Source organism: Thermobia domestica, chromosome 8 (assembly GCF_964235325.1).
Source record: "Thermobia domestica chromosome 8, izTheDome1.hap1.1, whole genome shotgun sequence".
Taxonomy (NCBI): domain Eukaryota; kingdom Metazoa; phylum Arthropoda; class Insecta; order Zygentoma; family Lepismatidae; genus Thermobia; species Thermobia domestica.
The window spans coordinates 213,107,533-213,121,450 of record NC_137461.1 but is presented as its reverse complement, the minus strand read 5'-3'; the positions used below and the strand labels follow the sequence as shown (position 1 = coordinate 213,121,450).

Sequence of the window (13,918 nt, the reverse complement as noted above, 5' to 3'; positions counted from 1 at the left end):
CGAGCCATACGCCGGGGCCTAAAACTCACGACCAAGACGCATTACTTATCGAGAGAGCGAACGCACTTCACATCGAGTCTTACTTCTTGTCTCGTTTTTATTGCGTTTACTCTTTGCGTTATTCGTACAATGCATGAAAGAAAAACAAACACACATTTCGCTACAGTATGCAAGAATATTTTTCTAACTTATCAAGAAATATGAATGTACTGGCGAAATGATATGCCGTAATACGTAGTATTTTATTTTTATACCATCGATAGAAGGGAGGGACAGATATATTATCCGTGAAAAACATATATATAAGTTTTTTAAAGAAAGTAAAGCAATGTAGTGCACAAACTTTTGTGGTCCCGAAGTGTCGTTTCCTCAAACGACATCGAAAACACATATTCATCAGAGAAAGATTATACTCTGTGCGGTGGAATCTCAAAGAATGCTTTTACTTAAGAACACGAATATCGATTCCGAAGAGTATGTCGGTAATTGAATAGTTTAAATGAAGGCATCATCAAGAAACGGCCAGAACTCGTTGACAACAAAAAGACCTTGTTCCATTACGACAAATGGAAACCACACACAAATTTAGTCACCCGTAAAAGAACTCAGAGCTTGGATGGCATCTGCTGCCACACCACTGAGCTTGTTCTGACAAAGCTCCACTTGTTTCTCTTCAACATTCCTTCTGTGCTCTACATTGAATTCCGATGAGGCTGCATATCAGCGCCTTCCTCAGTTTTTCGCGGATGATATCAGGTCCTACTATGAATCTGAAATTCTGCAGCTTGCTGAAAGATGACACAACATCATTGGACAAAATAGACCATATGTCATTGATTGAAATGTTTTTGTGTTAAGTAATACATGTTGTGAACCACAGATCAAAATTGTCATGACTTCCGACGATCTGATAACAGGACTACCTGAATGTGATTTAATACTTTCTCTAAGCATGGTGACTATCCCCCTCCTGAGAACGGAAATAGTATCCAAAACGAAACGCGCAAATATATACAAAATCATTTCGAAAAAAGGTATGAAAGGTAACGTTCTTCGAGCTCAACTTGGGAAAAAACGATGCCGCGACATCCGATACTATGATGTACTTTAGTAACCCAGTGCAATATGTTGCAATGTATGTGGTAAATTCCCATTTATTAATTAACTATTATCTATGTATATAAGAAGTAATAATGAATGTAGCTATAGGACAATATCTTCTCATATAATGGGCATAGTTATCATTGATAGTAAGAGTTATGAACTTCAGTGTTCCGTAACAGCGAAGTCATGAAATTTTCTTAAACTAACAAAAGGAAACCGGAAATTGGTAAACGAACTTCGCGACTACCTTTGGAAGGCAGTATTGCACATTTGAACTGTTCAAATTATGAGCTGGAAGAGAGCAATAGCCATAAATAGCGGACAAAAAGTAACTTAAGATTTCTCACTCGCCGCATATATAATACGACGCATAAATTATATATATATATATATATATATATATAAAACTACATGAGCTGACATAAATTATTGAGCACTTCCTGTAGGGCTACAATGATTAAATTTGGCACGATTGTAGCTTTCCGGAACTAACCCACAGGAAAATTGTCAAAAGTGAATATTTTTAATTTTTAGGGGGTCTAAAGAGGGGATGAAAAATTTCCCCATGTTATTTAAATGGGCCTTTTTATGAACTTATAATCTCATGTTTTAGGTACTTAGAACTGGAATAGAAACTTGAAATTCGGTATGGTTACACATTTTCGTTAGCACTACCTAAGTAAATCAGTACAAGTAAAAAATCCCGACCTTAGAGTGGTTTTATAGGGAACTGAAAAATCTTTCCCATGTTATTTATATGGGACACCTTTTACACCCTCAAATTATTAAGCACTTCCTGCAGGGCTACAATGATTAAATTTGACATGATTATAGCTTTTCGGGACAAACCCACAGGAAAATTGCCAAAAGTGAATATTTTTAATTTTTAGGGGGTCTAAAGAGGGGATGAAGAATTTCCCCATGTTATTTAAATGAGACTTTTTCTGGACCTATAATCTCATGTTTTAGGTACTTAGAATTGGAATAAAAACTTCAAATTCGGTATGCTTGTACGTTTTCGTTAGCTTTACCTAAGTAAATCATCAGAAATGAAAATTTCTAATCGTAAAGGGGTTTCATGGGGAACTGAAAAATCTTTCCAATGTTATTTATATGGGACGTCTTCTATACCCCAAAATGTTTAGGCACTTCCGGCAAGATTAGAATGATGAAATTTGGCATGATTTTAGCCTTTCAGAACTAACCCACAGAAAAATTGCCAAAAGTAAAAAATTCCAACTTTAGAGTGGTTTTATAGGGAACTGAAAAATCTTTCCTATGTTATTTATATGGAACACCTTTTACACCCTCAAATTATTGAGCACTTCCTGCAGGGCTACAATGATTAAATTTGATATGATTATAGCTTTTTGGAACAAACCCACAGGAAAATTGCCAAAAGTGAATATTTTTAATTTTTAGGGGGTCTAAAGAGGGGATGAAGAATTTCCCCATGTTATTTAAATGAGACTTTTTCTGGACCTATAATCTCGTGTTTTAGGTACTTAGAATTGGAATAAAAACTTCAAATTCGGTATGCTTGTACGTTTTCGTTAGCTTTACCGATGTGAATCATCAGAAATGAAAATTTCTAACCGTAAAGTGGTTTCATGGGGAACTGAAAAATCTTTCCAATTATTTAATGGGACGTCTTCTGAGTGACGTATTCGCTCACGGCCAACTGTACGTCGCACTTGGACGTGTCCGATCAAGGGATTCAGTTGTATTATTGGTTCAGTCTGAAAGAATAATTGAAGGAACCGCTTTTGTAAAAAATGTTGTATACCCACAACTTCTACGATAGTTCCTTTTAGTGAGTGATAGCTATGGAATTACCCAGGGAACAACACCATTGGACTTTCATTTCGGAGTATGATACATGTCTGCTGCAAAAATTCCTTTCCACTTATACTTGATGGTAACATAAGAGTCTACGCAAAAAGAAATCCCTTTAAGCTTCTTTATGGAGAATCCTTTTTGCCTGTCCAAATACAAATCATATTGAACTTGATTTTGACACTATGATACGAACCTTCCCAGACACAAATACCACTTACGTTCCAGTTTTTTTAGTATACGAAAGACATGACGAAGCAAAAGCTTTCATTCAAAGGAGTATGCGTGTAGCAGGATACCACAGGGGGGGTGTGGAAATACTACAAAGTTACAAGAAAAAGAATCGACCTTTGTCTTACAAATATGCAAGAGTTATGGTCGAACAAAAATCCCACATTTCTTTTTTGAAAATTATAAATAAGAAAAAAAAACCTCTGAAAATGAGAATCCAACATCACCATTCATTATATAATAAGTCGATAAATTGTGGTTGACAAAACAAAGGTTGCTATAAAAAAAATAAACTGTGAGTTATTAAGCAAGGAGCAAAGGATGATAAATATGAGATCTGGGGATGTTGGGCCGATTTAAGGAAACATCAAGAATAAATGCACGAACATATGACATGCGAGGCCGTAGGCCGAGCAAATACGGGGGTCTGGGGGCGAAGCCCCCAGCTGGCCAAAAGGCTAGTCCGCATATATAATCCTCGCCGCATATATGTTATCAAGTGACAGTGTGGCAGAGTGAGGAGCATCTACACTACATGGTCAAAGGGTCACGGTTCGATTCCCGCTTGAATTAGGTTTCGTCCTTGAACCTATAACCATTTATAACTACAAGTAAAATTATTAATTCATGTTTATAATGCATAAAGCAATAGAAATGTTCAAATCAGTTGTAAAATTTTCCAATGATCCATGTTAACTAGCAACAAAATGTAAACATTTCGTAATTATATTGATATCGCGAATCATATTATAGTTACCACAGTCGTTGTGTAAAAACTGATCTCGACGCTTTGCGTCTATATCTGTGGACAATGTGCAAATTACAAGGCTGATGAAACTACCTTTGAGGAGGCAAGAGCATCAGCGATATAGAACTCACGTTTTTACTAGTATATTAGTAGACAATCAATTTAAGTATATGTATTCTTCTAACTCTTCGGGTGGGGGCAATTGCTCACTCTTGCTCCAATAGATGATATCCCTGGTTACAAATGTCATAAGTTCCCATGCTATTGTCAACTGAAATGACAACCCTGGCTCTAGCATACATCCAGTATTACCGAGGGGATTGCCCCTCATCTCCCTTGTAATTCGCACCCTTCCCACAGATATAGACATGAAACATCAATATAGATATAGACTCATTTCCCACAGATATAGACTCATTTTACACAACGACTGTGTTAACCGTTTTATAATTGGTGATGTCAATATATTTATGGAATAGGTTACATTTTGTTGCTAGTCATCATGGAAGATTACAAGGTTTTACATATGATTTGAACATTTCTATTGTTTTATGCATTATAAATATATGACGAAGTAATATTTGACTTGTAGTTACAAATGACTGCTTAATTGGTTAAATGTAAAAAAATGAATCAAGCGGGAAGCGAGCAGAAAATCATTCGCACCTTAGGCGTAGATGTTCCTCGCTCGGCCACGAGGTCACCTGATAGCCTAACTTGTGGTATCATATATGATGCGAGTCGGAAACTTTAAGACGCTTTCTGTTCGCTACTTCTGGCTATTGAGTTGTCTCAGTTTGTAATATTAGCATTCTAAATGTGCACTACTACCTCGCGAAAGATGGCCCCGAAGAAAGTCTGAACTTCCCTTGTAAGATGCACAGGCTCGTACTGTTCTTACATTCAAACCATTAGAGTTCGTATAGGGATAATAGACTTGGTTCTACATGAGATAACTTTTTAATAGTGAACGAGGCTCGAAGCTGACAAATTTCTTTACATAAAAGATTTTTTATGGGATGATTTGTTTTTTATTAAAACAAAGTACGAATTATTGTTACTACTACTACTACTACTACTACTACTACTACTACTACTAATAATAATAATAATAATAATAATAATAATAATACTACTAATACTACTACTACTACTAATAATAATAATAATAATAATAATAATAATAAAGGAATAACAAAATTAAATATACCGATTATGTTAACAATGCCTTCCAATAAGAAGAGTTCCACTGATGGGATTGGAAGCCGGGTCGCTGCCATAAGATTCTAGTACTTTCACAGTAAATTACAAAAATAAACTAGTGGTTACAGAAGATAAAAAATAGAACTTTCTATTTCGACATTTGTTGATAGAATTCAAAGAATGTGAAAATATTTTTTCTCATCTTTCTTCTTGGGAAATTGGAAGTTACAGTGAGTAAAAATATTAATGTAATTCGGGACCATAGTTGTGTGAAGTAACTGTGTATTGGATATGAAGTGACGATGAGATAATTGTATAAACTCTAATTTAATTCACTAAATTCGTTTCTTTTATTAAATTACATTATTAACGATAGAATCATGAACTCTTGAAAACTCATTGGAAGAAAACTTTGATCTGGATTTTACATTCTCAGACACCTGTTGTAAACACATTTTTGTTAATAAACTCGACTAGCTTCCTCATTACCTTTCCGCATACCTTCAAGCATAGCGTGATACTTCCCGATTCTCTGGACGCTTAACTCTTCATTCTTCAGCCGAACAAAACCACGAGGAACACAACAACAAAGGGTATTCGACACACGATTAGGATAGGTGCATGATCGACGAGATAAGCAGATTGCACCGTTGGAGAATAGCCAGCTCCATAAGTCAAGAGTACCATTATGTTGTGTTATCACCGCAGACACTTTTGAGTTCGTCAGCAGACTAGTGGAATGAAGGTGTAGAAGGACATCATCATAAAGACGCATTATCGACGCCGCTTGCAGACCAACAGGATAGTGATCCAGATGTTGACTGTCTCCAGCTTATCCAGGCTCCTCCAGAGAAAGATATTCATCGTTCCAGATGACTAGGACAACGCCAGCCTCGTTGGAACTATTAGGCTAGTGTTCATTCCTATTTCTTAGTTACATCCTTTCTCTTTCTCACCTACTTCCCACAACTAGTCATTTTTCAAATTTAGAAACATTTGAATTTTATTTAAATTCAATCATAATTTAGTTGTTAAGTACATCAGTTACATCCCCAATTGTTACATTATTCTATGAGTATTTTTAGAGATTATGCTGACCTACAACTGATGGCACAATACCGGCACAGTTGAAAACGATGACATAGTCTCAATTTGATAAACGTTTCGTGATATTTTCCTTATTGAGGAAGATAAATATAACTTGTTTTTGAGTTAAGGAAGGACATCTCGAGTAAGTCATTGCTACACTCACATAAGCAACGTCTCCTTATACGAGCATTGGTATCTTGCGTGTGATCTTCCATGAAACGATTTTTACTAGCCACTAATTTGGGTGGAGATGAAGTTACGCGGTAGGTAAGTTGCTATCGTACTGAACTTCTATTCCGGAGACTTCGATTCAAATCCCGGTCAGGTTCAAACTTTTTTCAAATGTTTCAATATCAATTTCAATGCATACTCAGTATGACAAGGAAAATCTTCTCCTCAACACAAAGGAAAAGATGTTGAAATGGGAGAATTGGAGAATGTGTGTCAATGGAGAATTGTTTCGCGCGTTATCTACTCAAAAGTTTAGTTGCATAAAGACCTGACTCGGTGCTACCAATTGCTGTCAGTGGCGAGAACAGTTACATGTAAGTTGAGTTGCATTTGTCCAGACGTTTTACAAATTGCAAGGAATCTGGACTCCAAGGAATGGAATTAGAGCATTCAGGGGGAGATACTTATTTTGTGAAAGAGTATATTAAGGTTTCTGGATAAGATGTCTGGATTGCATGCCATATGCTTGATATACATTGGAATACTCTTTTACGTGTACAATTTCAATTTTAGAAAAGAATTAATGTTTCTTTCATGCTTATGATAATTATTTTCCAATTTTGTATTTCATAAAGATAATTAAAACACAATTGCACTGAGAATGCTTTTTGTAATACAGAAATAATTAGTTCGATTTAAATTTCAGGGTCAACAAAGTAGTCTTGGTTTGAAATCTTCAGCAGGCAGAATTGCTATACAATCTGCTGGGGACGTTATGTTTTTGTATGAGGATCCAGTGGAAATGTATAAACTTGGAGTTTTCAATCACGTTCCAGTGATGGCTGGAACAACGAAAAACGAAGCATTGGGTTTATTTCTAGGTGTGTAATTATATGAAATAAATATTTTTTAGTACGTAAATGTTGAAGTAATTTCCGAAGGGACAAAACGAACACTTATCATGAATTCTTTCGTTAAAGAGATATTTTTGTTATCATAGTGATTTCTTGTGAGATGCCTATTGCCAGAGCTCTCTTAAACACCCTGCGTAGTAGTGCATAATGAATATTTATGTAAAATAATCTGAATGCCATACATATCTATTGTGTATAATTATATGTCAAATTTTGCCACCCCTTGGAAAGGCATGTCTTGAACATACGCTGGAACCGATTCTACTACTTCGTTTCTCACAACTGTGACTTCTGGATCTCTAATGATATCCCTTAGAGTTGACATCAGAACTATGAACATTAGGAGCATTTCAGTCAACTTTATGGATCTAATACCTTAAATACAGTTAGTAAATATACATAGCGATATTACCTGTTCAATTATGCATATCCATTACATCGTAAGATGACATTTTCTTTTCCAAGATATTTTTGTTTCTAAAACTGCTTCCTCAATATTATCGAAGTCACAGTGTATACTCACAAAGTATCTGATACGGCATTTGTGTATTTAAAAGTTGTGTTCTTACATTTCAATTTTCCTTTTCTATTAAGGGAATTAAACAACGGAATTCTTATAATAAACATCTGTAAAAATAATGCTAATTGAACTTAGTTAAGAGCCAAAGGCATTAAACCTTTTGTCGACTTAAATAGATGTTATTAAATACAAAAAAAAACCTTCAGAAAGAATCCAATAGTGAACTATTGTATTGAATACTTTTACTTAATAAAATTTGTGTAGCAGACCTATTTAATGTATTGTATGCCAATTTATTTTGATACAGAATAAGGAATTTCGTTTTTTACTGAACATTTTTTTTAATTTTATTATATGTTATAATTATGAAATTTGATGCTATGGCTCGCAAGTATATACAAAGAGATAGTCCAGGTAACCAATGTATCTTATAGACTGTATACATTAATCCATTACAAAACGAAGAAAAAACACCTTGTAAAGAACCTTAAGGAAATTCGTGAGGATCTATGTTAGTTCATTCTGTTTGACTTCAACTCCGAATGTAGTTTAGATTTTTATGGTAAAGAGCGTACAACATGGCACCATCTCGAAAAAAAAAACACCTCTTTGTCATCACAAGTTTAAACTAGGTGTTTGATTGAATGTTTAGAGTATCCTGAATCTCAACTCTTCGCTACAATACTAATGCAAGTAACCGGGAAAACCAACATTAGGAACTTGTAAAAAAAAAAAAACTACAATTGTGGAATGTAATTGTGAAACACAATGGTGCTATTGTGCTTCTGGATAACCTAAAGACAGCAAGTGCTGACATTGGTTACAACACAATTATCCTGCGTGGTTGAATATATATGTTTTGGTGAATTTTTTTATTTACTTACCTTGTTATTTATTTAAGCATATAGGGAAGAATACTACTGTTAAGTGTTTTAGAATAAAAGTGGACCTTAACACTGTAATAAAATCAACAAAAAATCTGAAAATAAATGCTAATATTCTGCTGATTATAGCCGTTAATATATTTGGTTTAGTAGATCATTTAGATACATTTTTATCCTTCATTAATTGCTGTTTTCGTTCCGAAATTAAGTTTAAATTTTAAAGAAGTACAAATGTAAAGTGAGTATGAAAACGTTTCTGTATAACGATGTTAGGTTACAATATTGGTATATTCTGTCATACTTCATATAGATGTTGAGGAGACAGTGGTTGAGTGGCAGAGCGTTTACCTCTGGTGCACGGGGTCTCCGATTTGATCCGCATCTAAGTAAATCTATGGTGAATAGCACCGTGTCCTTGCGTTTTATCAGGGTACTCTCGTTCGCTCTCACATTATGATTGTACAAATTCTTCCACCATAATTCACTTGCTTATATCACCCGTCCCTCTTAGCCTAACTGGAGTAATCATGTGACATTAAACAGATTTTTTTAAATATGTGTTCTAAAAATGTATGTGCTTAATATAGACGACACATAAAATGTCATAAGTTAACACCTATATATCACATTTTAGTTTATGCCGATGATTATCTGGAACCAAATAACTTTACTACAGATGTTCAACTTAGAAGAGATGGTTTAGTGGAAGCTTTGCTTAGACAATCTGGTGAGTAAAATAACTAAAACTTACAATAATTTTTCAATGAATTATGAATATTATATATATATACTAGCAGCGTTCACCCCGCTTCGCTGCGGTCACCCCGGAAGTTTTCGCTTTCAAGTGATATGATAAAAACCATAGTAGATTGCAGTAAATGTTATCATTATATCGCCTGTCATTTATGTTAACCCGCCGAGTGACACGGTCATGCGGGTTGCATATAAATACGTTTATTTTTACCTATGATGAACTAACAAAGGATTTGTACGTTATGGACACTTGAATGGTCAATTATCTCAAGACACTGGTAATTAAAAATTAAAGTGATATGATAAAAACCATCTAGGGTCCAAATCCTAATAACCCCCCAAAAATAAAAGAAATTGGTTCAGCCGTATTAGCGTGATGAGGTAACAAAGGATTTGTGCGTTCTCTTTTATATATATATATATATATATATATATATATATATATATATATATATATATATATATATATATATATGCATATCTGAATATATTAGATATAAAACGTAATATGATTTGAAAAGTTAAAGCCCAAAATTCTAAATATTGCAGAACATGAAACTTCCTTGAGACCCATGAAGTCTAAACGTTTTTAAATTTAAGTGATCAGAATACTTACAATCATTGTGAATAGAATATTAATATAGGAATCGAAGGTTGTTATTGCATTGCGATCTATTAAAATTCTTTTTAAAATTTGATCGAAGCTTTTCTTTTCATCTTATGTAAAGTATGTCATAAAGTGAGCAAGTATATTCATTCGATAAATATAAGTAGATTACTTCTACATATATCACTAGGATATGCTTTTTGTCATTTGAATATCTTTTATTTTTATGTTCATTATAACTATATATTGCTATTAGGTAATCGTTTCTAAAAGAATGAGTTACTAATATTTTGATAATCGTTGCATATCCCCTGTTTATTAGGAAATGATTTATAGAAATTTCAGAAATACTACCAATAGTCATTAATTTGGCTGGAAAGACGAAAATTAAAAGTCAATGATCAAGACAGTGTAAAGAATTGTCAAATCAATCTTTCAATTAGCAACTAGAACGGAAATTGTATTAAAGTATTGAATATATCTAAAAGACTTGAAAGAAAACAGAGGTTATTCTAGGGAATGTAAACCTGCAATAAAGGCGACCGTAAGCCTGGAATGTAACTATCGTTCGAACTAAACCTCTGCATTTAAGCCCAACCAGGATTTCCACACATTTAGAAGAGTTAACTTCTCTTAGCCTTGCTGTTGTAGCGTACCGAACGAGTAGATGTATTGAAGATTAATGTTAAAAATTATATTTAATATTGAGACCCATGCTCTTGGAAAGTACCGTGTAAAGCATATTTTGTCTCTCTACCTCGATATTTCTTTTAATACCATTTCTTTTAGTCGTTTTTATTTTAAAAGAAAACACATAGGTGCTTGTGGAAACAGTGGATGGTGCTTTCCGACATGCCTTGACAGCAGTCGAACAGCCACTGAACATCAAATTAAAAATAAACCGTTTTAACGTTTCTGCAGAATGATAGCTGCATATTTAATTGCAACATGTAATAAAATGAGTATATGCTTTAGCATATAAATATTGTATCCATGTAACTCAATTTTATGTAGGAAAAATTTGTAGAAACACTGTGTACCAGCATAAGATACAAATCCTGTAGATATTGTTTACTTGCTTAAACTTCCAGAACTAGATTGAAGTCATACATGGAGCAGATACATGATAATAAGGTGGATTAAAAACTAAATAAAAGACGAAATTAGAAGATAAACAAGATGTATTATGTATCACATTAAACTTAAGACTTTGCGGTTTATTGCCAAACTATTAGAACTGAGTGACATGCAATTGCTAATAGTAAAGTAATGTAAATAGGAAAACCAAGGTAATTGAAGGTCTCTATATCTCACAGGAAAAAAAGATGTCTCTTTCGCAGATACAAGGAGAGGGTTTTGACTCCTTTAAAAGGTGATGATGTAGAGAGCAAGCTTTTTCTTTCTCGGATTATTCAGTAGCTAATAAAAGTAAAACGAGGGGAGGTTTTGTAAACAGTATCAATGAATCTGTAGTTTTAATCAGTCTTCTGAGATTAAAATCTTCTGAAAGTCGTTTTAGACTTTTTTCTTTGAATAATGTATCAGTCTTCCGTCTGCTTAGTTTAATATTCCATTACTAATTTCAGTATTGATTATTCTGCAGTTGGTCATTACTCTGAATTTCGGTCAATTCTTCAAGCATTCGATCGGCTGCTTTTAGCCATTATGCGAAGTGAAGTCACACACATTTTGGAGAACAATATTCACGTACTATCCTAGTGAATTTTTCGATATTATACGAGAATCAGGAGTGAAGTGTAAATATTTAGTGGAGTACTGGTAGTAGAAAGCCAAACTCCAAGGTGTGAAGATCTAAGCTATAACCTCAATACTAGGTAACGAGATTGTTAGCCGTTTGAAGGAAGCTCCAAGTCAATTATATGTAGCCTTTGGGATAAAATAATTCCCACTCTGGATTGAGTGTAAACAACCTAGGAATGCTGTCCTGCTATTTCATGTAAGTCACAAGAATTTAAGGCATGGATATACTCAAATCGCAAATATCAGACAATTTAAATGCATGTGTAATGCATCTGAGTTAATATCTCAACAAATACAGTGTTACAATGTTCAAAAATACTATATTTTGCTTCCTCTATGTCAAGTTCTTTCATAAGAAAAAATGAGACAGGCTTGGAATCTGTTTCAATGAAATTATCAAAGGAAATAAAATATTATCGGTTAAAAACAGTGATACCAGTACTAACTGAACTAAGAGACCTATCCAAAGCTACTAATATAGCAGTTTCCATAGATTTTATATATGATAATGCAACGCAAAATATAAGATCAAATTATAGCTATTATGCTGTCTACTGCGAAATAATTTGTGAATTTTATTTTGCGTTGACGCAAATCGGATGGAAATGAGGACTTAAATGTCTCTAAATTCATTATGAGTGTTTGTGGAAAGTGTTCCTCCCCCATCTCAAGAACTGCTAAAAAATAAAATAAATTGTAAAGAGTGTCATACCTCCTTTCATACTGGCTGTGCGAATTTGCATAAAAGTGGAAAACCGTAGCTGTGCAATGTTTGTATGTCAAAACGTAGACCAAGTCGTGAAATGTCTGATAGCGAGGTGAATACGGAAAAGACTAAGATGGATGTATTATCAAAAAAAGACTTAACATTCTTGCTTGATCATTTTAAGGAAGATATACTAAAAAGTTTAAAGAAAATAGAAGAGGATTTGGGTAAATCTCTTGAAAACTGTCATGAAAAGCTCGCAGACAATAATAAATTAATTTTGAATCAACAACAGATCATTCAAAACCAGAAAATTCAAACTGATAACCTAATAAATGAAAATGCTCAACTTAAGAAAGAAATTAGTGTACTTAGTTTGAAAAATGACGAAATTGAACAGTATTCTAGGTCTAATACGTTAGAAATTTACGGGGTTCCAGTAACACCAAACGAGAATGTGGTACAAAAAGTATTTGGTGTAGGCAAAGCTTTGGATTTTGAAATTAATGAGAGTATGATTGACGCATGTCATAGATTACCGAAAGTAAATAATAGACCAACTCATGGTATAATATTCAAATTTCTGCGCAGACCTGATAAAGAGTCTTTATTACAAAGAAGGCGTGTTAAAAGAAATCTTTCTGCCATTCATTTAGATTTGACTGAGAATAACTCAATATACATAAACCAATCATTGACCGCAGCAAGACGGATTATATTCGTCAAAGCTAAAGTCATTCAACGTGATAAGAATTATAAATTTCTGTGGGTTGACAAAATGGGCCGCATAAAAATTAGAAAGAATTAAAATTCACCTGTAATTGTTTTGAGCTGTAAACAAGATATTGACAAATTGTAAGAATGTTAATGACAAACATAGGTAATAATGAATTATATACATCTAAAGTCGGAAACACACTTAATTGTTTGCATATTTCCACAAAACATACAAACACCAAATTTTGCATACTTGTTCGTCATGGGATGTGAGTAATGGGAAAATTCCGATATCACGAAAAAGGCGACATTTTCCATGTAAATGAAGTGTCGAAATTTTTCGTCGTTTCGAAATGCTGGTTTTCAGAGCAGTTTCGCACACTATAGAAACGTCATATTTTGTCAGGCAGTGAATCTAGGAACATAGTTTATGATAGAAAAAAGAGCATTAAAATTCTTTTTCGTTTCGCGGCGCAAATCGAAAAAATGTGAAATTTGTAATTGCTGTATCTAGGATGTTGAAATTTCGAGGTGATGTTTATTCTGATGCGTAGTTTGCGAATCCGCCCTTAAACTTGAAAAAAATAGTCATGTTCGGTGTCAGAAAGTGCTAGGAATGTTATAAGGGGGCGTCTATTTCTACACAACTTGTAGATATGGTGGAATCACGAAAT

At 33.9% G+C, this 13,918-nt stretch overlaps 1 protein-coding gene across 1 annotated transcript in view; it reads left to right on the top strand.

The window, feature by feature from the left end:
- Window positions 1–11,779, top strand: part of LOC145692450 (cholinesterase 1-like) — a 103,739-nt gene extending 91,960 nt beyond the window's left edge. The window contains exons 5-7 of the mRNA XM_081767758.1: window positions 7,089–7,263; window positions 9,335–9,427; window positions 11,664–11,779. Of these exons, the coding sequence (XP_081623884.1) occupies window positions 7,089–7,263; window positions 9,335–9,427; window positions 11,664–11,779 (384 nt within the window). The remainder of the gene's footprint in view (window positions 1–7,088; window positions 7,264–9,334; window positions 9,428–11,663) is intronic.
- The last annotated feature ends 2,139 nt before the right edge of the window (window positions 11,780–13,918 follow it).